At 41.4% G+C, this 27816-nt stretch overlaps 1 protein-coding gene across 3 annotated transcripts in view; it reads left to right on the top strand.

Annotated features, from left to right (window-relative positions):
- The window catches only part of DENND5B (DENN domain containing 5B), a 154767-nt gene that overhangs the window by 102025 nt on the left and 24926 nt on the right, over positions 1-27816 (top strand). For 2 of the 3 annotated variants that reach the window (XM_036456683.2, XM_036456682.2), the window contains 8 exons: positions 1044-1580; positions 4732-4963; positions 9004-9154; positions 13572-13665; positions 17107-17238; positions 18504-18656; positions 19541-19619; positions 23613-23694. In XM_036456683.2, the coding sequence (XP_036312576.1) occupies positions 1044-1580; positions 4732-4963; positions 9004-9154; positions 13572-13665; positions 17107-17238; positions 18504-18656; positions 19541-19619; positions 23613-23694 (1460 nt within the window). Of the gene's footprint in view, positions 1-1043; positions 1581-4731; positions 4964-9003; positions 9155-9481; positions 9610-13571; positions 13666-17106; positions 17239-18503; positions 18657-19540; positions 19620-23612; positions 23695-27816 lie in introns of those variants that run through there. The other variant, XM_036456685.2, reaches the window with a different exon arrangement.

Below are 27816 nucleotides of genomic sequence, written 5' to 3'. Positions count from 1 at the left end.
TATTTAAAAGTCCTTTTGTTGAAAATAAAAACATTTCCTCTGATTTCTATCTCCTCTTTTCCTCAACTCAGAAATATCAGGATCCTGAGTCAGCTCTTAACTATTCAAAGGTTAATTATTTATCGTTCTCTAAGCACTGCTTTTGCCACCTCCCTCTGCCTCCTGTTCTTACCTAATAACTCCTGAAATGGGTTTGTTGTCTAAGAGGTTGAAGCTCATTTGGGATAAAGTAAAAATGTGTGGATTTGCTGTGATTTTGGATTGCCAATTTTATCCCATTTCTTCCCCTCCCCCGGGGTGGGGGTGGGGGAGTACTATAGCTGCTATCGTAAATTTTATTTTATTAATATATTTTATTGATTTTGTACAGAGAGGAAGGGAGAGAAATAGAGAGTTTAGAAACATCGATAGAGAGAGTCATCGATCAGCTGCCTCTTGCACACCCCCTACTGAGGATGTGCCCGCAACCAAGGTACATGCCCTTGACCGGAATCGAACCCAGGACCTTTCAGTCCCCAAGCCGACACTCTATCCATTGAGCCAAACCGGTTTCGGCAATAGCTGCTAAATTTTAGCAGTTGTTGTTATTTCTAAATTACAAACGGTGGTAGAGCCGTGGAATGGCATTGAAAGTTCAAGCTCATTCAGTGAGCACACGCAGTGCCTCCTATTTGTGAAGTACTTACTATCAGTCCGTGCACCTTCACTCACTTGGGAATACCGTATATTACAGAAGCATGTCTTGATTTTAATAAACTGATGAGACCCAGGAAAATTATTTGTTTATATTAAATCTGATATTGAATACTCACATAAGGGGAAACTGCTGGCAGCACACATTTCCTTTTAAAGAATAAAAAGTTCTTAACCTTGAGAAGGTTAACATAAAAAGCTGTGTAATTTGTGATTTTTGTTTCTAATAATTGGAAAGGATATTTTAGAACTTAAAATTTCTTTATTCTAAAACCTTTTCTCTCTCTCTCTCTCTCTCTCTCTCTCTCTCTCTCTCTCTCTCTCTCTCCCCCAACCCCCTTCTTTTTTAGGCTAACTTGTGTTTTGTGGATATTGACAACCATTTTATCGAGTTGCCAGAAGAATTTCCACAGTTCCCCAACAAAGTGGATTTTATCCAGGAACTCTCCGAGGTTCTTCTTCAGTTCGGGATCCCTCCCGAGGGCAGCCTGCACGGCAGCGAGAGCGCCACCCAGCTGAAGAACCTGGTTATGAAAGACTTGGTCAACGACAGGAAGAACGGCAACATCTCCCCAAACAGCATCAGCATGTACGAGCTACTGAAGGGCAACGAAACCATCGCCCGGCTCCAGGCGCTGGCCAAGCGGTCCGGGGTGACGGTGGAGAAAATGGACCTCTCCGCCTCTCTGGGTGAAAAGGAAAAGGATCTGAAGCTGCAGTGTGAAGAGGCGGAGCTCAGGGACTACCAGCTCAACGTGCAGCTCCGAGAGGTGTTCGCGAACCGCTTCACGCAGATGTTCGCGGACTACGAGTCCTTCGTGATCCAGAGCGCCCAGGACATGGAGTCCTGGCTCACCAACCGGGAGCAGATGCAGAACTTCGACAAAGTAAAGAGAGCCCTAGTTTCCTTTTGTGGTTCTTAGTGGGCTTTCTTACTTGATTTTGTTAACTTTTTTTTTTTTTTAAACACAGATTTCCCCACCCCTTTCTTTAAGAACTTTTTTTTTTTTTTTACCAGTATTTTACGCTAGATAAAACAATTCCTCAGGAAAGCAAATCCAAGTAGCTCATTAAGTTGGCTACTGAATTTTGTATTAAATTGCCTTTCATTTCATTTTTTAAATGTGCTATACTTGAAAATGTTTGAATGACAGAAACCCAAATTTCAAAGGTTTTTTAAAAATCTGTTAACACGATCTGACCATGTAAGAGTTTCATTGACTCTTTATTTTAGTTAGGATCAGGCGTAGTCCTATTCCTTTTTTAATAAACCCCTGTTTTTATATTTTGTCTTCAATATAATGAAGTTACGATTTGTCCATGTTAAAGGTAACAAACAGTTTGGTTTCAGAGGCCAAATTTTTATCTCATCCGAGGATCAAAAAGAGAGAAAGAGGAATGAATTAGGTTTTATGACTATGAGCCTAAGACTCTCTTCCAGTTTTGGGGAAAGGAAGACAGAAAGCAGCACCAGCTTTTGATTGTCCTGCTGGCGGTGAGGTGTCTTACTAAGGTTTGCCCCAGAGTATTCTGCCAGGTTTTTTTGACATATCCATCAGACACTCCTCCCCAATATCCTCTTCCTCCCCCCCCCCCCCCACACACACACAAAAGCACTTAAGGGAGGGGCATTGACTCTTTCCGGTCACCAGGGTGTCGTTCTGTCCCCTGCCTCTGTGGTAGCTGGGGCATGATACTACCATTAGAATGAATTACGGCTTTTCGCTAAATTGTATCCTTTTGTTGTGAAAGACCCCTTAAAGGGGCCAACCCATTCTAAGAGCCTAATCTACACTCTTGGAGCATCTGCCAGATAAACGTTCATTTTAAAATTCTCTTAAGAGTTGGACGTATAAAAGACTTATTTTCTGATTTCATCAGATACTTTTCTGATGAACAGCTAAGTTCTGGTGCCCTTTATGTTTGAGAAAACTTCTTAAATAATTTCAGAAGCCTTCACTTCTCCAGATGTATCTGTGCTCTCAGGTTCCTTTCTCCTTAAGCTTAACCATTTCTCCACATTTTTTTTCCCCATGTTCAGTTTGGAACTACTGTGTACACTCATGATGCTTGGGGTAATTCAAATCCTTTTCTAAATCAGGCCCTGGTACTTTCTTCCTCCTTAATCTTTATGTAGCTTGAAACTATAAATGGAATTCTTTTTATATAACCCCTAGAGAAATGAAAGTTTCATGTCGGATTCCAGAACGCTTGTAATCATCTAATTTTTCACTAGGACAATTTACAGGACTGTCACATACCAGCGGTGCAAGCCAAGTCTCTGCGGACCTTAAATGTGGTCCGTGAGGGTCTGAATATGAAAGCCAGACATTTGGCCTTGTTTACGGTGGAGAAGGCTTTTTGCTCTATAAACTTGCTGTTTATCTGTGAAATACCTTTTAAGGAGATGAACTGATTATCTAGAGACTACTGTGAACTTTGATCTGGCTATTTGGATTTGTAAATATAACAACTATGGAAGCACTTAAATTAAGTAAGGGGGTTTCTGTAAGGAAGTTTTTTAAAGGCTCTCTTAAGTTTCAGAATGAGAAATGTGCTAGGAAAAAGCCGACAAATATTCAGGAGAGTAATCTTACATGAGAACTTACCCTCCCATCCTCGAATCTGCTCTGAAGAACGAGAAGTCAAACCAACCCAGCAGCTTGAAGTAGTCATTCCTCGTCAAATTTCAGCTGGTGCCAAAGTGCAGCTAGGATTTCTAGTCACACAGAGACCTGAAGGACCACACACAAAGGAACAGTGTGAATTAGAAACTGATTACAGTTTACTGAGCCATTCTGTGCAGCAGACAAACGGGTAACAGGAGTGTGTTGTGCACGTTTTTCCAAAGGCTTGGTTTGCTTGGGATAGTGAAAACATTTTTAGTTAAGGCCCAGACTATTCTGTCAGCACAAGTCCAGAAGGAGTCTGATCTTGAATTAATACTCACCCATCAGCCTCTGACAGAGTTGGGGCCTAGTAAAATATCCACTTGAAGAAGAACAAAAAGATTCCACCCGTAAAGACAAACCCCATGTGGTTTTTAGTTAAGGTTATTGCTTATATATCATTATTGTATCAGGTAATCACCTCACTGCCTTACGACTTGGAGGTATGTTGCATAGGCTGGAAACAGCAGAAGAAATGATCGCTGGCTGGGGGAAGGGGTCAAAAAATTTTTTTTAATATATTTTATTGATTTTTCACAGTTTGGAAGAGAGAGGGATAGAGAGTTAGAAACATCAATGGGAGAGAATCATCGATCAGCTGCCTCTTGCACACCCTCCACCAGGGATGTGCCCGCAACCAAGGTACATGCCCTTGTCTGGAATCGAACCTGGGACCTTTCAGTCCGCAGGCTGACGCTCTATCCACTGAGCCAAACTGGTCCCGACTGAAGGGGTCAAATTTGATGGTCAATGAAGTGGATGATCGATGGTCCTGTAGCAACTGACCCATCATCTTTCACTAATGATGCTCTATTTTCTACATGATGGTCATGAGTATCAGAGTGTAAATCAGGTTTGAAAGGTAGGATCAGAGATAAAGACCTAAGTAACTGAACTTTCATGAAATTAGGAGATAGGAAGGCAAAATGAATTTTTAAGAATTTTTGAATTTTGTCAGTTTTGTATGTGATAATATTTCAAAAAAAATAAATCAAACTAAACAAATAAGGAATCTAATGGACAAAATAAACCGATGAATAAAACAGAACCGAGGCATGGAAACATGGGACAGACTGATGAATCTGAGGGAAGAAGGGGGATAGGAAAAGATTAACCAAAGAACATATGCATCTATGCGTTACCCATGGACACAGACAATAGGAGGTGGTGATGGCCTGGGCCGGGGTAGGAACCAGGTAGAGGGGGGCAGTGGTGGAAAAAAGGGAGACATCTGTAATACTGTCAACAACAAAGATTTTTTTTTTTTTTTTTTAAGAATGACCTTAGCAACAAATAATTTTTTGGGTTTATCATGTCATATTGAGGTGGATCTCTTTGCCCTAATAACTTTTTAATTATCTCATTACAGGCTTCCTTTCTGTGTGATCAGCCTGAGCCACACCTGCCATTCCTTTCACGCTTCATTGAAACCCAGATGTTTGCCACCTTTATTGATAACAAAATTATGTCTCAGTGGGAGGAGAAAGACCCTTTGCTTCGGGTCTTCGACTCTCGGATTGAGAAGATAGGACTGTACAATGTGAGGGCACCCACCTTGCGGACATCCATATATCAGAAATGCAGCACTTTAAAAGAAGCAGGTGCGTTCGCCATGCCTTTTAAAATTAACTTAAAATCCACGATTGTTTTGTGTACATCGTTGGCCTTATAAACCAAAATATTTTTAGTTTTAGACTTGGTGGCTTGTCCTCAAGTAAAAGGAACTTTCTTTAGTTTTGTTCCCTTCTGTTTCTGTGAGTTAATGTCCATCCCATTCCTACTTGACATTCCTTTTCTCTTAGAAGAGGAAAAACGATAAATTGAATGGAGTATAATTACAAGGTTACTATGATTCTTACTGTGTTTTCTTTATCGCCTTAATGGAAAAAAATCTTAATTTATGTCTTGCTGTTTATGTTGCTTTTTTTTTACTTCTGGCTTCTTTTCTTTTTATCTAGGAAAAGATAATTATTAATTTAAAGTAGTAAATCTGAGATGCTGTCTAATTTACATAACTATGACTGTATATTTAGTTTAATGGTGCCATTAATTATAATAGCTTTTCTTTATTGAGATTACATCTCTGGATTCTCATATTCAAATTAGCAGTTTCCTAAACATGACACCAATTTTCCCCTCCAAGAATTAGGAGTTTTAGGCCAATGTAATATAGTAGTCTACGAAATAAATAGTCATTATAATAGTCAGTGTTTGGTGGAGTCGTGATTTGAACCCAGATGTGACTGATTCTAGCCCCTGAAGCCTCACTATGATGTTAGCTAAGCACTTAACAAAGAAACATGTAAAATGTACCAGTCCACCCCATTTTATGTATTCATCCTGGCTCCTAACTCTTTGTTTGCCAAGTAAACATTTATCACGTGAGTGCCCGCTCCTTTGATTTAATATTTCTTCAAATGTAGGAGCTATTAGAAAGCAGTTTTTCATTTGGAGAAAAAGGAGATAGCAAATGTGCAGTGTCTTTGCCCTGCTCTGGAACTTGCCTTTGTCACTTTATGTCCATAGATCAGAGTCAGGGAGTTGTGAGGCTGTAGGTGCTGCATTTTGAAGGAGAGAAGTAGATAAATAATGTCTCATGTAACCACAGAGGTCTCCCTAGAGCTGGCTGGACCATCGTCCTGTTGTGCTCTTGAGGGTAGATCCTAGGAGCCTTTCAGGGAGCAGAAGTACTGCTGTGTCTCAGGAAATTGAGGGACAGAATGAATAAGTGGATTTTCTCCTGCTGGAGTCTCGTCTGACTTCTAGTGCTTTCAAGGCCATCCGAAGAGTATAATGCCTTTTTGAGCCAACTTCACGCCTCCCTTTCTGACAGAACTTTTTTTAATGGAGCTCAGCACCGATTCCCCTATGTGCTTCCAGAAATCTTTTCAATTAACATAGATTTTCTTTCAGCCTCTTAGAGAATCTGATGCTCCCACTATCATGTCAGAAATTACATAATACTCTTGATAATGTACCATGATAGATTTAACAGATATGAAAATGAAATTCAGCCTAAGCAGTCAGCAGGCTCCCAGGAATTTAATTTATGAGAGACTTTTTTTAAAAGTAAAAGGAGGCAGCTGGCTGTGACTGTTCATTTCTCAAAGAGGGCACAATTGTTCTTTTATCGGATGAAATTGCCTTCCCCTCTCCTCCAGCATATGCTGCGAAGGGTGGGATTTTGTTGTCAGCATTGGATTTTTATTGTGTATTGTTTTTGTCTCTTGTTGTTTCTCTTTTGCCTCTCACTAAAAAGGATTTTGATTTGCAGGTGAATTCTTTAGGCAGAGGTTATCTGCTGTTGACATTGTGGCACCAGAACCTCACGATTTCTGTGCAGAAAGGCAACAAGTTGACCGTAATGCAGTTTGCTTTTCCCTTACCAATCACAGAAACTGGATATTGGCACAAACCCTTGAAAGTATAACAGCTGTGACCTCTTAAAGCAGGCATTTAATCATCTCTGAATGTTCAGTATTCACTGGTGGCATAATCACTGAAAAGTAACTGCATTATGTTCCCTATGGCAGTCTTACATGTAAACCTGAGAGTAGCTCATTGTGAATTATGATTTTTATGTTTTAAAAAGATTCCTAACTAGAGGAGAATAACTCAGTATCAGATGGATTTCTCTGTCACTTAAATCCAACGGAAAAAACTGAAGCTCATTTTCCTTTCACAAGGACAGAGGCACTAGTTGGCAGAGATGGAATTTTGTAGTATTTCATGGAACATAAAATTGGCAGGAACTTCATGCCATGAATCTAAGCATTATTTTGCCTAAACCATCTGTTAATTATGCTTTATAAATATTAGGAAGCATTGAGAGCATAAATTGGGCTGTGGAGTGCCAGGGGTCATTGCTGAAAATTAAATATCATTTCACATTAAAACATGGCATCCGCTGGTTTGGCTCACTGGATAGAGCCTCGGCCTGCAGACAGAAGAGTCCCAGGTTCGATTCCAGTCCCGGGTCCATGCCCATGTTGTGGGCTCGATCCCCAGTAGGGGGCATGCAGGAAGCAACCGATCAATAATTTTCATCATTGATATTTCTCTCTCTCTCTCCCCCCACCCCTCCTCTCTTTTCCTCTCTGAAATCAATTAAAAAAATATTTTTAAAACAAATCTTGGCATCCTTTTTGCCCAGCATAGAACATAAGGACTATGTTTCAAGATAAGTTTCAAGTTATGCATTAAAAATAAAATGAAGTTCAAAAAAATTTTGGATAAATTTCTATGAAGAAAAATTAGGGAAGTTTAACATTTTGAGGTTATGTCATAGAGGGTAATAGTAAATTCATCAAAGCTTCCCTTAATCCTATTATCATCAGATACAAACAACCGTTTTGGTGAAGCACTGATCTCACATAAGAAGGTGTAAGCATGTTCTTCTCACAAGAGTAGAGTGTCATGGACAGATCCCTTCCCACCCAAAAAAATAATTTTTTTAGACTATGTTTGGGCAATAACTGGCAATACTAAATCTGTGGTTTTGAAAGAGGCAAGATAATCCCAGCGTTAGCAGTTCCGCAGTGTGTTCTATTTATCACACAACCACAGTCCTTGCTGGTCCTCCTGTATTAGTAATTTCTAGGCAGAGGATTGGAGACATAGCCTTGATTCTCAAATACTACATTTGTTCTTGAAAATTCAGTTAATGAAAAACATTTAAGTCCAGATTTTTTTTAAAGTCAATGTGACTTTAAAAAAAATATATCTTTTTATTGATTTCAGAAAGGAAGGGAGAAGGAGAGGAAAAGATAGAAACATCAATGAGAGAGAATCACTGATCAGCTGCCTCATGCATGCTCCCCACTGGGGATCTAGCCTCCAACCAGGGCATGTGCCTTTGACCCGAATCAAACTCGGGACCCTTAGGTCCACAGGCTGACACTCAATCCTCTGAGCCAAACCGGCTAGGGCCAATTTTTTTTTTTTTTTTTAGCCAAAGACATAATTCACTATTTCTTGGGTCTTTGAAACAGTCCCTAACTTTCAGTGGTTTAAAAATAGGAATATTGAGCAATTCCTGTCTTTTAACTCTGTCCCATTCTTTAAAAGGTCAGTTTTTTATCCTCTGGACATTTTCTAAATGCCTGCTTGTTTGATTTGTCTCCGCATTACCCCTCTTGATCTAATAGACACTCCTACTAATGAGAATGTGACTGTTACTAAAAATAACTTCACATAATTTCTTGTTTTACAAATTCCTTGCTTTTACAAAAAGAACCACAACCATTTAATAGGTCTTTGTACAAAGAAATACAGTTAGTATAATAGGCTTCTATACTTGCTGTTTCCCTTCTCTTTACCTGTCTTTCAGCTCAAGGGAAATATTTGCCATCCATTAAGAATGTTGAATTTCCCACTTATGGGACATTTTTTATGATTTTTTTTTTTTATCCCCACTGCCTTACTTTTGACAAAGGCAGAAATATTGTGAAAATTAATTATTCAACATTTACTTAAGATTATCCTTTGTTTTGTACTTATAGTACACTTATTTTGAAAAGTTTTGGTAAAAATCTGTTTCGGGATGTCAGAAAGAATGAGTTGTAGGTGTGCATGAATGGAGGAAGAATTATTTTTTAAGGCTTAGCCAATGTCTCTAATTTGTTATAAATTCCATTTATAGCCCAGTCAGTTGAGCAGCGGCTGATGAAAATGGATCACACTGCAATCCACCCACATCTACTTGATATGAAAATTGGTCAAGGCAAATATGAGCAGGGGTTCTTTCCAAAGTTACAGTCCGATGTCTTGGCAACAGGGCCAACTAATAACAAGTAAGCACATTCTTTACGCAAGTAGTTGGTTGAGGAATGAATGAAGGGTGTGTGTTCTGCAACTCTAATGGATTATCGCTTAGCCATTAAACATTTTACCAATCTGATTACCTTTTTGAAAGGCCAAATTAACTCATTTGAGGTAGAGTTTGACTTTTAATTTGCTCATGTAAAAGAATCCAAAGACTAGAGATTTTCTTTTTTTTAGGTAATGTGTACTTGGGAATAGCTTTTCTTTGACTGTGTTTAACTATAATGCTAATACTGTCTGATGGAATTATAAAAGTTGTACTTTCATTATCTGTATCATTTTACTATCTGTATTAGTTTCCGAGGATTGCGGTCACAAAGTACTACAAATGTGGTGACTTAAAACAACAGAAAATTGCCCAGCCGGCCTGGCTCAGTGGTTGAGCATCGAACTCTGAACCAGGAGATCACGGTTCGATGCCTGCTTAGGGCACCTGCCTGGGTTGCAGGCTCGATCTCCAGGAGAGGGCGTGCAGGAAGCAGCTAACCAATGATTCTCATCATTGATGTTTCTATCTCTCCCTCTCCCTTCCTCTCTGAAATCAATAAAAAATACCTTTTTTTTTTTTTTTTTTTTAAATCAACAACAACAGATATAGATTGTTTTACAGTTCTGGAAGGGGGAAATCCAGAATCAAGGTATTGGCAAGGCTTTTATGGGAGGATCCTTCCTTGCCTCTTCCAATTTCCGGTAGCCCCATCTCTTGGTTTCTAGTAGCAAAACTGTCTTCCTGTTGACATGAGTGTCATCTCTCTGCATATGTGTCCAAACTTTCCTCTTTTTATAAGCACACTGGTCTTGTTGGTTTAGGACTTGCTCTGATGACCTTAAACTTTATTACATCTACAAAGACCCTATTTTTAAATAAGGTCACATTCACAAGTATTGGAGTTAAAACGTCAAAGTATCTGTTTGGGGGACACAATTCAACCCATAACACCATCTTTATATTTTTTAAGCACCGAGTGCAAAAATTGCAAAACAAACAAAAAGAAAGATAAATCCTGTTGAAAGATGATTCCTTTCAGAAAATATCTGAATGTAGTTAGAAATGGGCTCAGTTATTTGGGTTTAGGGGAGTCCTTGGTTTTAGGTGAATACAAGTGTTTTAGCAAGTGTTTTAGAAGAAAAGATGCAAAGAAGGTTATTAATGTGGACTACACTAAGTTCGAAAGAACTTTGGGAAATCAGCAATTCTGAAACTTAGTTCATTCTTAACCACTAACAAGCTCAGGAACTTTGGACAAACTGGAATTACTTTCCTATCTTCTCATCTGAAAATACTATTTTACAGCTGTGATCTAATTAAAGAGAATCAGAGAAAGTGAGGGGAAAAGAAGCCAGGTTGTGGCAAAGAAATGGGCTGGAAGACTGAAGTAAACACAACATGGACGTGGCATTGAGCCACCTAAGTTTTCAGAAGGCAAATGTAGAATCAGTGGAATTATGCCTTTTGGCCGAAGTGGCACACTTGGAATAAGTAATATGAAGGCTCTTAAGAGATGGCCTAAGAGTATTACCAGTGGGATGCCCTTTGTGTCCGGTGGAAGTGGGATTCTTGTAGTGTTGCAAGGAAAGGTATTTCCTGAGACCTGCACAGGAGGATGAGGTATTGTGATGTAAAATTAAGGAGGTTTTTTCTAAGGTTCCTTCTCCCTCCATCTTGCCGTGGAAAATGCCCAGCCTTGTCTTTAGAGCAAGAATTAAGGCCCCTGCCCAGAGTTTCTGCTCCATATTAAAGTCCAGTCCAATCCAGCATCTGGCTCGCTTGGCTTGTGTTCCCAGCTGCAGTCTAGTGCACGGGGGGTCCACATGGTCATGGGCCATGCAACTACTTAAGACCACATGGCAGGCAAGTCACAGAGCAAGAGAATGCAAGGAAGCGGTAGCAAAGCAAAAGCAGAACAGCAGAGAGAGAGAGACCTCTGTCTAGGGGCTATGAGTTCCCAAGTGTTTGTGGGCTTGCATGGGGATGGACAGGGTCGCACTTTCCCTACGTCACACTGACTTGTGTGACGTGCATGTGCCCATTCCCCTTTGTTGGACCCCTTCCCCCGGTGATTTGCAGGGAATGGACAGGTGTGGATTGTAGCTTCCTGTGAAGCTGCCCAGGTGACCATGCTTATAATGTCTTGCCTCCCTTTTGCTCTTTTTCTGTCATTAATATACCAGCTAATTGTGATGGTAACACTATGATGTTTCTACCATTCAGATGATGTGCTGTACTATATATGTTGCAGAATTTTTGGTATTTGACTCTTTATTTTCCAAGATGCTTTTAATAAAGCAGTGATGAACATTTCCAAATTTTGTGACAGATTTGTAAGGAGTAGAGATTTATAATGATAAATATTAGGCTTTTAAAGGAAAAGAAACTGCAGTGTGTTCAGTTAATTGGCAGGGTTTTACCCTCCATTAGAGCTGACCCTACTTTCATAAACACTGAACTTGAAAATGTGCTCAGAGATGCCGACTGTTGGGAATTCACACTTTCCAGGTCAGGGTGTTAGATATAATTTTTCAGAAATGGGTGAGAATTTTCCATCAAAACAGATTAACCATCGATTTATTCACTATTTTCTTATTTATAAAATATCCCATTTGAATCACTTCGATGCAGGGAGACTTTTCATTTTAATAGTTTTATTTCCTTTGGATAGCATTAGATTGCTCATTCATTCATTTGGCAAGTATTTATGGAGCTCCTCCTAAATGTAAGGCACTGTCTTACATACTGAATGCCTAGCAATAAACAAAACAACCAAAATCTTTGCTTTCAGGTAGGAGAAAAGAAACAAAAAAAAACTTAATTAAGTAAAATAAATAACCTGCCAGGCAGTGATAAGATTTATGATGAAGAATATAAAGCAGGGAAGGGAAGGAGGGGGCCCTGAGGAGGGAATACTTCAGTTTTTACATCTTACTGCCATATTTTTTTGCTTTTAATCTTATATATAATCTCAAGGTTTCCCATTTCCACACAGAGCACAAGCTTTGTATTTTCAGAGAGACTGTAGTCTGAAAGAAAAAATATCTCAGAACTAATTTCAGGGTAAAGGGATTTATAACCATGCCCGTGTAAGTGGTTGATCAACTGTTAGCGAAAATTTAATATGCTGTTTACAAGACAAAGGCAAATAAGCAGTCCTTAGTGATTCAGCAAATATGATTATCTTTGGTAAAATTATGCTTAGTAAATAAGGTTTAATAATGCAAAGAATAAATTAATTATTTAACCAGATCAAGAAGTTGGGGGCGACTGGGCCTGTAGGGAAGGGCAGTTGGAGGGACCCAGGCCTGCAGGGGAGAGCAGTTGGGCAGGACCAGGCCTGCAGGGAGGGGTGATCATGCTGGAAGGGGAGCAATTAGGCATCAATCAGGCTGGCAGGGGAGTGGTTAGGGGATGATCAGGCTGGCTGGCAGAAGCAGTTAGGGGCAATCAGGAAGGCAGGCAGGTGAACAGTTGGGAGCCAGCAGTCCTGGATTGTGAGAGTGATGTCTGACTGTCCATTTAATGAGGGGTCCCAGATTGGAGAGGGTGCAGGCTGGGCTTAGGGACATACACCCCATGCACAAATTTCATGCACCTGGCCTCTAGTTTTTACATAAGAGGAGTGAAGAAAGAGACTTCAATATAACTATAGAGGGTCAGCATGCTTGTAAACTGAAAGGAAATATTCAGGTGGGAGAGAAAAATAGGATTGGCAGCAAAGGTGGTGATGAATAGAGCAGGCTGAAGAAGGCAAGAGAAAATTGGTCAGGGATATAGGTGGAAAATAGTTTTGAGGCATGGCCAATATATTTCATACTTTGGGATTAGGAGAAAGACGAGCTGTCTATGTTTGTGCATCACTAAATAGAGGGCATGAGGAAGGAGGCAAGGTGGGTCTTCAGTTGTGTGGAGGTACCCGAGAATAAAGTGAAAAGTGTAGAAATAGTCTTTGAGGGGGTTGGGGGAGACTTGATAAAGGGCAGGTAAAGTGATTCTTGAAAAATCATGAATTAAATAGAAAACCTACGTGGGTATGAGACTAAGGAAGTGAGGGGGTAATATTATTCACTCAGGGTTTGGGGTTGTGTTGGGTGGGCAAGCTGGAAAGGAGACGGTCATTACAGAGGGGATAACTATGCTTTTTTTTAAAAAAAAGTCTTGATTGTGATGATGATTACACATCTCTTTGAATATACTGAACACCACTTAACTACACGCTTTAAATGGGTTGATTGTATGGTATTTAAGTTGTAGCTCAGTAAAGCTGTCATGTGTTTTAAAAAGAAGAATAAGTACTGTCAGTCTTTTGTTTTTGAACAGTTCCTTCTATTTTAAAGTTAAGTGACGACATTGCTTGCGTTTGTTTGTTGTCACCTCTGGATCCTGTTTTTCAGTCGCTGGGTGAGTCGGAGCGCCACCACGCAGCGCAGGAAAGACCGCCTCCGCCAGCATTCCGAGCACGTGGGCCTGGACAACGACTTGAGGGAGGTATGTGGGCTGCCTTCCTGGGATGTTGGATGCAGAGCCACCAGCTAGGCTCACACAGACCGGCAGGTGTCATTGTATAGGGTTTTTCCCATTCTTTTTAAAAATGCAGTTCAGTTATATTTTAAATAGTAATCCTTTTATACTTAGAGTTGAAAACACCTTTTTCCCCCCATTTTTGTAATTTTAGTACATCTGAAAAAGGCTCGAATGCAAGTCTCCTTGTGTATCACAATTACAAGTTTAAGATAAATTTTTGGTCAATATATCTCCTCTAGGGAAAAAAATTTATAAGAAGCATAGACATTATTTTAAGCATAATTTAAACATAGTAAGTAAAGATGTTTCTGCTTGGTCTTTGTCTTCGTTTTCATCTTCATCTTTGTCTTGCTGACAGCATTTTAAAAGTTTTTTTTAGGTTATTTTAAAATTACGATCCTATGCTTTATTTGTACTACTTGGAAAATAAAACCATAATTATATATTTGAGTAATTTTAAATAAGTTATTATTTCTTGAGATCAAAAGGGAAAAAATGCAATCAGAAAATCTATTAACTATAGTCTACACTCAAATATGTAAAAATAAAGCAGAAAACATTTTAAATATATATTTCTTTTTTGTTTATGCCTATATGATTTAAACATTTTCTTAAGAACTGAATTTATGTAGTGCTTTTCTTTGTGCTACTGTATTTTCTCCTTTTTCTTTTGCTATGCGTTTATCATATGCATGCTTATTTTGCTTGTCTCTTTCTCCCATATCCTTTTTTTTTTTTTGTCTTTGGCATTCTCCATCCTCTTAGCCTTCCAGGGAACTTTTGGTCTGTCAGAACTCCATGGCATTCTGGGAGTGGGATCAGGGCCCACCTCCTCCTGCACGACTTCCCAAAAAATCCTTCTCTGAGTGCTGCCTGGTATGTTCTTAACCTGAAAGTGCTTTGCAGATGTTCCCAAATTTCGCCTTCGGTGTTCCTTGTGAGTGCACAGAGCTGTAGCATGGCCCACGTCACCCCGAGACACGAACACACAGCCTCTCCATTCTGCATTTCACTGCCTCTTGTGTTTGGCACCTTTTCATGGTGGTGTGTGCTAACACGAGGAATCCTATGCTGTTGGCAGGGAATCTTCAAGTCCCTAATCAGTGTGATGGCAGGGAGGACAGAGAACAAGATTTAGCAAATTATTTTTCTTCCAAATGAAACTATATTAAATATTTAGACTCCCTTTTGTTTACTAAGCATTTTGCAGAAATGATTTACTTTTAATCAGCTTTTTGGTTAGGTTTTATCTCCACAGCATTTTAATTTACCCTTTCTGGTCTGTGTTTAATGTGGTCATCAAATCCAGTCATCAAGGTAGAATCTTAGCACTAAGGGAAACCTTTGAGGTCACTGAAGTCCAAGCAACTTGTCCAAAGCTAGATGGATACGCAAAGGCAGCACCAGCTTACAGCCCAGGACTCCTGACTTCCAGGCAGGTCCTCTTCCGTAACCCCACATACCAAGTGGCCCTAACCATCCACCCTCAGGGCAGGAGGACTTTTTGTTGTAATTTGTTCCTGTTATGACATTAGCATAAATTTACTCAATTTTACAGTGTTCTTCTCTTCACACACTCAAAGGGCAGCCCTATTCTAACTTTCCATTTATACACTAGAACACAAGTTTTAGGTAGTGCTTAATTAGTAATCCAGTTATTCTTTCTCCCTACCTTCTTGCCTGACCATGCTCCTCATTTCTTTTTTTGGAGGCAGTGTTTCTTCCTAAGCCAAGTTTCATACTTAACTCTTCTTGAGAATTGAGTCTTGTAGTGATTATTTCTGTATTTGCACAAGTCCTAGAGGCAGAGGAACTGAGGATGGGGGAGAAACAGAACCTCACCAGATAACATTGTTTTTACCAATCTCCTATCTCTGATTCGTAATATTCCAAATAACATTAGTACAACCTGAAATAATAGGAATTGCAGATATAATTCTCACATGGGATCCCTGCCTCTATCTCAGGTTAGTTTTTTCTAAGACTTTATTTCCTGCTTTTATTTCTTTGAAAACTGACCTTCAGGATATTGCAATAGGCCTGTTAACACTTAGTTTCCTAGTGGTGATAGTTGTCTCTCATTCCCAGCTTTCCTTCTAAAAATGGCTCGAAGCAGAAAGAGGAACTCAATGCTTGTGGAGTTCATTTTATTTTCATACCTCTATTTAAAATGGTTGCACAGGAAAAGAAATAGGTCATTTTGTTCATGTGGCATTTCATCAGAAGAGTTGGGAAATAGGTAAACTAGTCCGTTGAATTCCTGATCAGTGGGATTTTTAAAACAATTTATAACAGATTTATCAGATTATTTTTTTCCTGGAGGAGAAATACACTAAATGTATAAATTCCCTTTCATTTAAAGAATGCAAAGGATTTTACACATCTTCACTTACAGTTTCAAATTCTGCCCTTAAGATAGTAAGATAGATTTCCCATATGTCTGTGGGAGGATGCTCTGGCTAGCAATCTCTCTCCCTCCACAACAAACTGCTAGTTTTACTATATAATTTAGAGTAGTTATTCTCTAAATATGGTCCTTCGGTTCGTGGAGTTTGGGGGATTCTGTCCTGTGGTCCTGAAGCAAGCATAAGGTACCTGAATGAGCTTTTGCAGGTGGCACAGAAAGAGCCAGCAGGCGTTCCGCACACATCATATGTATAGTGATTGTGTTTTTTTCCTGGGGATGTACTAACCAAAGCTCAAGCTCAGTGGACTGGGTTTCTCAGCTACCCTCTGAGCCAGCCCAAGCATGGCGATGTTCCCACTTTCTCTGGGTCGTGGAAGAAGGCACAGGACGAACATGTCACAGGAACGCTCGGCCTCCTGCGTGTGGGCCACTTTTCAGAGTGGTCCCAGAGCCTTTCTCATGAGGGAGCTGGGCTTGTTTTATGCCCGTCTTACGAATAAACAGAACGCCTGTGGTCCTAAAATCAGTTGTCCCCGGATTCTAGAGTTCCTGCTGTGACTGGATGTGAGTAAAGGGTTGGGCTGGGAGCAGAGCAGTGCCCGAGAGCCTCCTGATCTGCAGAGAGAGGTGTGGGAAACCAGTGGCCGGAGAATCACTGGGTTCCTGCAGAACCAGACGCCTAGTTTTTTCATTCCAGCCATGTTCCTGACTAATCACAACCTCGGGTCTTTCCAATGAAGAGACCGAACTAGAAGCAGTTCCGTCTCGTTTTGTATGCGTTTTAACCTGATGGGGTTTCTGTCCCCGTTTTCACGGGGCTGACGGTTGGTGGGAGCACAGGGCCCCTCTCCTTTGCCTTCTGGCTCACTGAAACCTGAGTTGCTGCTGCTGCTGCACGTGTACACTTCCGTTGTTCCCACACTTGCTTTTATCCAAGGTTAAATAGGTCAGAAGAATATCTGATGACTATGCATTAAAAATGCTCTTTGATTTTTTAGAAATACATGCAAGAGGCACGAAGCTTAGGAAAAAACCTGAGGCAACCCAAACTGTCAGACCTCTCTCCTGCCGTGATTGCACGGACCAACTGGAAATTTGTAGAAGGCTTATTAAAGGAATGTAGGATGAAGGTACGTATGACTCTCAGGTGGGAGGACATGATGCGCATTCACAGTTACTCCCCGTGTGGGGCTGCGATGAGCAGAGGTCACCCTGTTTGAGTCCGCAGTTTCCCTAGAAGAAAACTTGTACCGGGGCCCAAACCTCATGTGCTTTCTCCCGAAGTCATGAGCCTCCATGGCTCCTCCGGGGCCCATAGAATCAGTGACCTCGGAGCCCTGCACAGTTTTGTGCCCTTTTCAGCCATGGCTGTCTTCCTCTGTGACATGAATGGCTATTAAGCTAGTCAGAAGCTGTGTCAGGGCTGTTGTCATCTTATGCAAAAGACAGCGCATTTATGTGTGTGTGTGTCTGTATGTGCATCTGTTGGAACCTTATCTGTGCCATACATGTGTGAGCAGGTCCATAAAGAAGATGCTCGCTGTGTTGTGGGCTTTTGTATATTATCCACCAGTCTCCTCTCTGATATCTGTATTTACCAGACGTAGCAATACAAATGGACAAACCTCGGAACATTTTAACCAGTAATTTTATTCATTCATTCGTCAGTCACTTCTCCAGGACTTGCTCTGTGTGCATTCAATAAATGCCCTATTTTTAGCATCTGCAGTCAGCGCTGAATCAGACAGACAAGGTCCCTGCCGAAAGGAACTAGATTCCCCCTCGCTTTACAGTTTATAAGAGCAGCTAAGACTGCTGTCAATCAGCTTACCTGAACCTGATTTCCGTGCATGCTCATGGGCACACAAGAAATGAAACAGAAAAGGAGAAAGAGAAAGAAAAAGAGAGAGAGAAACCTAGTGCACTCAGAGAGAGTTCCGCTTTGTCTTGTGGCTTCTGCCTCAGTGCAGTCAGAACTAAGTGCAAATACTGTCCGTTTGCTAAGGCGGGGGGCAGTGGGGTGAGCTATGGTGGCAGGGTAGGGTCTTAGCTTCTGACAGCGCATTTTCTAGGTCCAGTGTAATTCCTCAGCGTTACGCACGTTAGTAATCTGAGAAGTGTCGTGCATAAACATTTACATGTTTACATGGGGGTACTTTAAAGTGGTTTCAAAATGTCTCTTTAGTGACCCTCTGTTTCTCTGACAAAATGGTAAAAGTATACATGGTATTTCTCCAGTGAGTTGACCACGGACATTAAGACACTTTTCCCAAGGTGACTACAGATCTGCAATTAGAGTATAATGCAGGGACCCCTGGCCTCCTGATCCGGTGATGGCCTTGGGCTCTGGCCTCACTGCTGGGATAACACTTGTGGCCACATGTGATGTTTTCAGACCAAACGCATGCTGGTGGAGAAGATGGGCCACGAAGCCGTGGAACTGGGCCACGGAGAAGCCAACATCACGGGCTTGGAGGAGAACACCTTGATCGCCAGCCTCTGTGACCTGCTGGAGAGGATCTGGAGCCACGGCTTGCTGGTCAAGCAGGTAACAACTGTCTCCGCGCCGTGGCGACATGGCCGTTAGGGGCCCTGTTAGGACATGGAGGAGGAGAAAAGGACACCATCGTAATGAAAGGGTCGGCTTCCTTGTCACAGGATGACTAGCAATGCACCCCGGGCGTTTCGATTCCAGAAAAAGAAAACCTAACCCGTGATTAGGAGGCGGGCGGCTCTTTCCTGTTACACAGGAAAGGATGGAGCAGCCCCCTCTCTGCAGAGGCTCTGTCCCCGTGGAGTCCACTCAGGGCCCGTGTCACTGTCCAGCAAAGATGTCTGCCAGCCAGAATTGGCACTTCTTTTCACGTTAAGTTAGCTAGTTCTTCAGAATGGAAAATTTAAAAAAAAAAAAAATTAAGATGGTTTCTTTGCTTTTGTCTCTCTCCTGTCCCTTTCTGGTTTTGTGCTGTTTTGTTGTTTCAGTCGGGTGCATATTTCTTCCTTCTTTCCCTTGTCTCTCTCTCCTCTTGTCCCAACTTTCTTCTCTGGTTGCCATTCCATATATTGAAACTTATTTTGCATATGGATGTGCAAAAACATCATGTGCTGCTAGAGCCTCTTAATTCCCTGGTTTCTGGTGTGGCTAGCATAGACAGCCCTAACACATACAACTAAGAAACAAGCAAGCCGGAGTCAGCGACCTGTGTGCCTCCACTTCTGGCCTCGTGCTTAGTAGCTGCCGTTCCCAGCTGTTGCCAGTGTTCTCAGTGAGGCAAAGAGTGACCCTCGTGGTGTCACACAGCTAGGAACGGATGCGCTTGGGTCGACAGACTTCACAATGGCTGTTTCAGCGTGAATGGTTTTGATGAGAAATTATTTTTTTATGAATTATTTCTTATAAAATGAAAATTTTTATATCCCTTGTACTTTCAGGGAAAGTCGGCTTTGTGGTCGCATTTAATTCAGTTTCAGGACAGAGAAGAGAAGCAAGAGCACCTTGCAGAGTCACCAGGTGAGAGTTCCTTGGTTTGGTTGTTTCTGCAGAAGAGGCAGCATGGGGGGGCCACGTGAAGAATCAGCTTTGTCTCTGCCTCTCTCCCCACTCACACTAGCCCCATCTCGTCAGTACTGGGGTAAAGTAGGAGGAGCAGTGTTGTGTACTAGCTGTCAGGACTTTCTGATCTTCAGCTTCCTCATTCACGAGACAGAAAAAAATAACAGTATCTATGCCAAGACTGTAATGTTGATCCAATAAGATAACACATGTAAAGGATCATGCAAGTGCAGCAGTGTTCTCGAATAATGTCATTTTTTCAAAGTTGTTTCGTTATAACGTTGATGAAGGAAAAGACGGTTCCTGGCCGTGGCCGTGGTCTCTGTGGAGTTGTCTCGGGGAACTTGTATCCTCCCATATCCCAAAGGTGTGTGCGTGAGGTGGATTGCTGCGTCTGAGTTGTCCCAGTGTGCATCCTTCTTTTCTTAATGGTAGCATGGGTTTTGTCACACATCATTCTGCTTCAGTCACAGTTTCTAAGAACTTACCGATATTAAGTGAAGATTGACTGTATACCTTACTCTCACCAATATTAGGGTGATTTTTTTTTCCTGAAAGAAAAGTTTTATAACCATCATTCGTTTTTTCAGGGGAAACAATGTACATATATGTTTCCAAAATCTTCAGGAGTGAGATATCTTCATCGGTTTATAACAGGACATCATTGTTAGAAGTGTTATCCTTCTTGAGCTAATTAGAGTTATGTAGGATTCCTAGATAACTGGGTTATTTTTTACAACAAGGAGCTTGCTTTTCTTTATGTAAAATAGCCATCTGTTCCACAAAAAGTAGAACAGTGGAAAGCCTAGTAGAGATAGAATGTTTTATACTGAATTTGGAAAACTTTTCTAAAATTATAGATTTGTTTAGACATTCAGAAGTATAAAAAAATTTTTTTTAAACTCATAAGCCAACCTCCAGCTTAAGAAATAAAGTCTTGTATACAAATGCTAAATAAATAAATAAATAAAGCCTTGCAAATAGGATTAAAGCGCTCTATTTTTATTCCCCTCATTGCTGCTAGAGCACAATACTACCCTAAATGTGGTGCTTATTGTAGGAAACCTAGTTTTTAAATGTTGCCAATGTAACAGCTAGAAATACAATTTAAAAAAAATTTTGTAATATGTTTTTATTGATTTCAGAGAGAGGAAGGGAGAAGAAGAAAGAAGTGTATACACATCAATGATGAGAGAGAATCATCGGCTGCCTCCACCACACCCCCCTTCTGGGAATTGTGCCCGAAAACATGGACATGTGCCCTGATGGGGAATTGAAATATGACCTCTTGGTTCATGGGTCAACGCTAAGCCACTGAGCCACACTGGCCAAGCTGGGAATATGACTTTGATACTGTATTCCCCTGGAACCCCTCTTAAAAGGATGTTACGATTCTAAAGACCCAAAATGTAACTATATTTATAAAGACTGAGGTCCACTTTAAAAGCATTCTCTAATGTCCATCTCCTTTGCCCCATTTTTCTGTTGAAAAAGTAAAAATGCATTGGCATATACTCTGTAACACTTACCTCTGTTCATAGAAAATGTAGCTTTTCAGCCAAAACCGGTTTGGCTCAGTGTATAGAGCATCAGCCTGCGGACTGAAGGGTCCTGGGTTCGATTCCGGTTGAGGGCATGTACCTGGATTGCGGGCACATCCCCAGTAGGAGGTGTGCAAGAGGCGGCTGATCGATGGTTCTCTCTCATCGATGTTTCTAGGTCTCTGTCCCTCTCTCTTCCTCTCTGTAAAAAAATCAATAAAATATATTTTTTTTAGAGAGAGAAAGAAAATGTAGCTTTTCAGCCCATAAGACCATAAGTAAAGTAGCTTACCCTAATTAGAAAAAATAAATTCCTAGGAGGGCAAATTAACCATTTTTAGGTTGAAATGCTGGAAAGCCACACTTACTTAAGGCTGGGAGGTAGAAGGCTTCGCCTCTTGTGCCAAGTGGGGCATGTGAGACTGTCCAGCTGTTAGACAGCAGCTGCGGGGCAACACTGGCAGCTTGGTGGCGTTGGCAGGTCAAATGTTGGGTGGTTGAGCTGGAGCCCAGAGATCCAGCTGTTTCCAGTGGCCACCAATCAGTCAGTCATGGGCCCAGCAAAACTCTGAACTCAAGGCTAAGAAACGCCAAGTGTTTCTTCAGAGCCCCGTGCAGGCACTGTACTGCACTGTCAGGTGCTGAAGAGCTAATGAAGCACAGATGAACATAAGCTAAATATTTTACTGACCCTTATGAGGATAAATATAAACCATGCAGCTTTTGAAGTCAAATTATTGTCTGCTTTGGAGGAGTGGATTTTATAAATATTGCTCTAACACTTTTGATGATTCAGCCCATGAAGTTAGGATTTAAAAATATGACAGTGTGAGATACATATAAACACATCAGTTTAAAAATGAGATATTTCATTATTGAGAAAGAGTGAGTCCTAATTGTACAGAAATGAACAGTTCTCTCTGCTTTTAAATCCAGGTGGTTTATTTGGTTTGATTTGGTTTTTCAAAAAACACTTTTTGTTTGCCAACTATTAAGCTTAGTAATTAATGCATTTTCAGATGTGCCCTGAACCTGGAACCTTAGCGTATTGGGGCAATGCTCTAACCAACTGAGCTACCCGGCCAGAGCTGAGCCCTGCTCTTATTAACATTCAGCCAGGATGAGCCTAGATGATAGATCATTACTCCCTCAAAAGCAGCACTATCAGCAGTCAGACATTTAAGAGTTGCAGAAGAATGGAAAAGGTTTGTCTTAGCGAGAGGACCATAGCAGGGTTGACTTTCTTAGTATTTTTTTAGTAGACTTTATATTTTCGAGCAGCTTTTGGTTCACAGCACAATGTGCAGATAATATAGAAATTTCCCTCCCGCATCCCTCCCTAGCCCCGATCGTGAGTGGGTGGGTGGGTAGGAGGTAATCAAAGACCATCCTATATAATAAAAGGCTAATATGCAATAGATTGAATGATGTAACGACCGGTCACTATGACGCACACTGACCACCAAGGGGCAAACACTCCACACAGGAGCTACCCCCTGGCAGTCAGTGCACTCCCACAGGGGAGCGCCGCTCAGCCAGAAGCCAGGCACACAGCTGGCGAGTGCAGCTGTGGTGGTGGGAGTCTCTCCCACCTCCATGGCAGCGCTAAGGGTGTGCAGCAGCCAGCGTAGGTCTGCTTCCCCTGAGTACAGAAAGTCCTCACTTAATGTCATTGGTAGGTTCTGCATCTTGAAGCGAAACGACACATAATGAACCCCATTTTACCACAGGCCAATTCATATAAACAAGAGTGAGGTTCCTGTGGCATCTCGTCAACGTTATAAAGCAGCAACGCAATCTGAAGTCCTGGTGTATAGGGAGATTGTGGGATTGCAATGCATGAGCCCAGAGATAATTCACATGCTCAGTGGCTTAATTTATAGATACTGCTTTCATGTAATTATCCAGTTCAATTAGTATAAATAACTTTAGAAAATGACTGGCCATTATGGCCAGAATTTGCACACATTACATTAGTTGCTAAGTGGTCTTTTATAATTCATTTTAAATTTACAAACACAGCTCCAGATTAATTGGGAAGAATATAGCCAGTTGATTGCATTAATAAAGTGACAACAATTTGATCTTTTCTTTTGTCTTCAAAATTTGTTCTTCAAAAGTAGTTTTAAAGTATTTAGCTGAAACTGGTTTGGCTCAGTGGATAGAGCGTCGGCCTGCGGACTGGAGGGTCCCAGGTTCGATTCCGGTTAGGGGCATGTACCTTGGTTGCGGGCACATCCCTGGTGGGGGGTGTGCAGGAAGCAGCTGACCGATGATTCTTTCTCATCTATGTTTCTAACACTCTATCCCTCTCTGAAAAAAAAAAGTATTTATTTATAGAATGTGAATCATATAGATTTTTTTTCTTACTGTTATTTTTCTAACACTTTGTCGATATTTTTCTTCCTAGTTGCCCTGGGACCAGAAAGAAGAAAATCTGACTCAGGAGTTATGTTGCCAACACTCAGGGTCTCCCTTATCCAAGACATGAGGTATTTGTTATATGTGCTAGCAAGTGGTGGTAACTTTGAAATAGTATGGCTTTCACTTAAATTGCTCAAATGATTTTGGCTGTGTTTATTTTTGGCTTATGTATTCTCAAAAATCACATTTTTATGACCTTGTTTATTTTACTTTCACACTGTTATATTTTTCCTGACATTAACTCCAAAGGGAAAATGCAACAGAAAAGAGTTTTAAAGGAGCTGTAAATTATTTTACAGTTTCTTTTGTTCAGCTTTTTAAAACTTCTGTAAATACTTGCTACACACAAATACAGTTTTTAAAAAATCTGCAAATAAGGTCAAGTGATGTGGCAGAAAAACTGTTGTCAAGCAGGTTTAATTGGAAGCAAATACAAATCTGAGAGAGATCACTTGCAGTTACTGGTCTTAGACATCATTAGAAGGCATCAGGGTAGCTAAGAAGATGTATTGAATGAGAGAGGCAGAGGTTTTTTTCTTTTAGACATTTTAGGTATAATACTTAGTCAGCTCTTAAAAACCTGGGCTTAAAGTGAATATTATGCTGAAACCGGTTTGGCTCAGTGGTAGAGCGTCGGTCTGCGGACTAAAAGGTCCCAGGTTCAGTTCCGGTCGGGGGCATGTAAATTGGTTGTGGGCACATCCCCAGTGGGGGTGTGCAAGAGGCAGCTGGTCGATGTTTCTCTCTCATCGACGTTTCTAGCTCTCTATCCCTCTCTCCTCCTCTCTGTAAAAAATCAATAAAAATATATTTTTAAAAAAATGAATAATGTAACATTTATAACACTTGTAACTTTATTGCTTTAGTAGTGTTAGTAGGATATTTACTTGATTTGTCAGGTACTTGGGAGTGAAAAGCATAACTATTATGAGCGGCAGCATAGTAGAGTGGTAACACATCCTGGCTTCACCACTTACTAGCTGTGTGACCCCAAGCAGTTTTTGTAACTTCTCTGTGCCTCAATTTCCCATCTCTCAAGTAGAGATTTTAAAAGTTATCTATCTTATAGCATTGAAATGAAATTTAAGTGAATTAGCCTATAGTCTATTACTGTAAAAAGTTTGAAGAAGCCGAAACTGGTTTGGCTCGCCGAAAGCGGTTTGGCTCAGTGGATAGAGCGTCGGTCTGCGGACTGAAGGGTCCCAGGTTCGATTCCGGTCAAGGGCATGTATTATACATTGGTTGTGGGCACATCCCCAGCAGGGGGTGTGCAGGAGGCAGCTGGTCAATGTTTCTCTCTCATCGTCGTTTCTAGCTCTTTATCCCTCTTCCTTCCTCTCTGTGGAAAATCAGTAAAATATATTTTTTAAAAAAAAGTTTGAAAAAGTACTTGGCTCATAGTAAAAGTTCAGTAAACGTTGGTTTCTGTAGTCTGAGTAAGTTTTATATACTTATAACTTAAATGATGTGTTCCTTGGTAGATGACATGTAGTTGTCCTTGTGTGGCTTATGATTCCTTTGAATGGCCAGCATAAGAGGAATAGTTGTAACTACTGCTCACTTATTCCATGGACTGTTAGATCAATGAACAATGACCTCTCTAGTCTAAGCCCCTAAAATTGCTTACCTGGATTACATCCTAGTTCCCATATTTCTGTGCTTACCCTACTATTTCTTCTTCTTGGATATATGGTGATCTTACAATAAAGTCTAGATCACTTGCCCTGGCTAGCAACAGTCTATGGGTACACATCAGGCTAAACGTAATCCTATTTAATAAAACCCTAATATGCAACTTGACTGACTGGCAGAATGACTGGTCACTATGATGCACACTGACCACCATGGGGCAGATGCTCAACACAGGAGCTGCCCCTAGTTGGGGCCGGCGAGCGGATGGCGCTAGGCAACCAGCCAAGGTGGGTGCCAGTGGCGCCCCCACCCCCATCACCCTGTTGTGGGCCCCACAGACCAGCTTATTTCCCTATTTCCAAATTCTGGGTTAGTACTTCATGTTAGTCCCTAATTGCTACTTAAATAGTTGCTGTAGTAGATCCAAGAACACCACCCAAGTAATATTCTAAAGTCTGGTTTCTTTACATCTGGACAATTGAAGGAAAAGCGTATTTTCTAAGGATTGGGTGGTATCTCTCTCTGAGCCCATGCTCTCTGTTGGGCACATGCCTCTGTCTTTACCTCATCTTCTTAAGTTCATCTCTTGAGGCAAATACATTGGCAGTTTAAGGATTTGGAGTTCTCACAGATGTTGAGAGTCTTGGCACTGGATTGCTTAGCTGCTGTAAGGAGCCCAGGACACCTGTCTGAAGGCTGTCCCCTTTGTCTTAGTATCGCAGGCCCCTTCCTAAGACTTTCAGAGTTGCCAAATATCACCAAACTGTCACTTACACAATGTCTTTTTATTCCAGTGAGAGAGCCTGGGGACAGTAACTAACTGGACTGATTATCTACAGAGAGAAGAGGAGTATTATTGTGGTGGTACCATTGTTGCCAGTTTTTTTCGAAAGTAGCTATGCACATACCATCTAGCTGTTGGGCCTTATGTTCTTAATGGCAAAATATAATTAATGATGTGGGGCATAGCAGAACATTATATGATCTAGGAGATTGTGAATACTATAATTCAAATATAGATAAGTCTGAATATGTAAACATGAAGAGGATGTGAATAAATCCTAGAAATATTCTATTTACATATAAAGATGGGGATAAGTTACTTGAGGGCAAATTGGCAAGTGACTTTATCTTTTTATAAATAACTAAAAGCCCGGTGCATGAAGTTCATGCACAGGGCAGGGGTGGGTCCCCTCAGCCCAGCCTGGACCTTCTCCAATCTGGGACTCCTCTGGGGATGTCCAACTGCCAGTTTCAGCCCTATCACAGGGACATCCCAGCAGTCGGACATCCCTCTCACAATCCAGACCGCTGGCTTCTAACTGCTCACCTGCCTGCTTGCCTGATTACCCCTAACTGGCCCCCCTGCTGGCCTAGTAACCCCCAACTGCCCCCTTCTGCCAGCCTGGTCGCCCACAACTGCCCTGGCTTAGTCACTCACAACTGCCCCACCCCTCCAGCTTGGTCGCCCCTCACTGCCCCCTCTGCTGGCTTGGTCACTCCTAACTGCCCCCCTCTGCCAGTCTGGTCGCCCCCAACTGTCCCCCCTGCTGGCCTGGTTGCCCCTCACTGTCCCCTTCTGCCAGCCTGGTCGCCCCTCACTGCCCCCCTCTGCCAGCCTGGTCACCTCTCACTGCCTCCCCTGCCGACCTTGTCATCGCATGCAGCTTGCTATTTGGTTGTTACTGTGAAGGTGTCGTGACCAATTTGCATATCACCCTTTTATTAGTATAGATGTGTACACCTGTGCTAATGAACATCTGGTTTTATTCAACACAAGCTGAGTAGTCATGATTGATGTTGTTACCCTTGGGAAGGACTATTTTGAGGAATTTTTATGACTGTACAGGATATGAGCTTATTATAAAATTGGCTGATTCTTTTATTTTCTCTAATGAATATTACTAGCATTCACTATTAATGCAGTAAAATAAGCACCAGGAAGTGTAGATTACACTTACTTAGGTGCTATCAGTCTTAGAAATCATTCAGTTTGGGGAAACAGAGTCTTGGCACCAGATTGCTTAAGCAGCTGTAAGGAGTCCAGGACACATAATAAGAAGCTCATTTGGCTGAAACCGGTTTGGCTCAGTGGATAGAGCATCGGTGTGTGGACTGAACGGTCCCGGGTTCAATTCCAGTCAAGGGTATGTAGTTTGGTTGCGGGCACATCCCCAATAGGGGGCGTGCAGGAGGCAGCTGGTCGATGTTTCTCTCTCATCAATGTTTCTAGCTCTCTATCCCTCTCCCTTCCTTTCTGTGAGAAATCAATAAAATATATATTTTTTAAAATAAGAAACTCATTCAGACTGGCTTCAGCAAACACAGGATTCATTGGAGATATGTAAGGGTATCTTCCAGAACTCAAGAGCAAGAATTGCAGCTGGGAGGAAAACAATCTTGTCTCACAGGAAGCAAATCCTCTCTGCTTCTCCCCTTCTCTCCTGTCCTTCCTGGCTGTCTTGTGCACGTGCTCTCCCAAGCCCTGGCTCTAACAGCCTGTCTTATTTTAAGCACTCATTGAGAACTCGCTTGATTAGGGTACTCATTCCCAGCTT

The sequence above is a fragment of the Pipistrellus kuhlii genome, unplaced genomic scaffold (assembly GCF_014108245.1).
Source record: "Pipistrellus kuhlii isolate mPipKuh1 unplaced genomic scaffold, mPipKuh1.p scaffold_m20_p_3, whole genome shotgun sequence".
NCBI classification, from domain to species: Eukaryota; Metazoa; Chordata; class Mammalia; order Chiroptera; family Vespertilionidae; genus Pipistrellus; species Pipistrellus kuhlii.
Note: the sequence above shows the minus strand (reverse complement) of the source record. Positions and strands in the feature narration are given on the sequence as shown.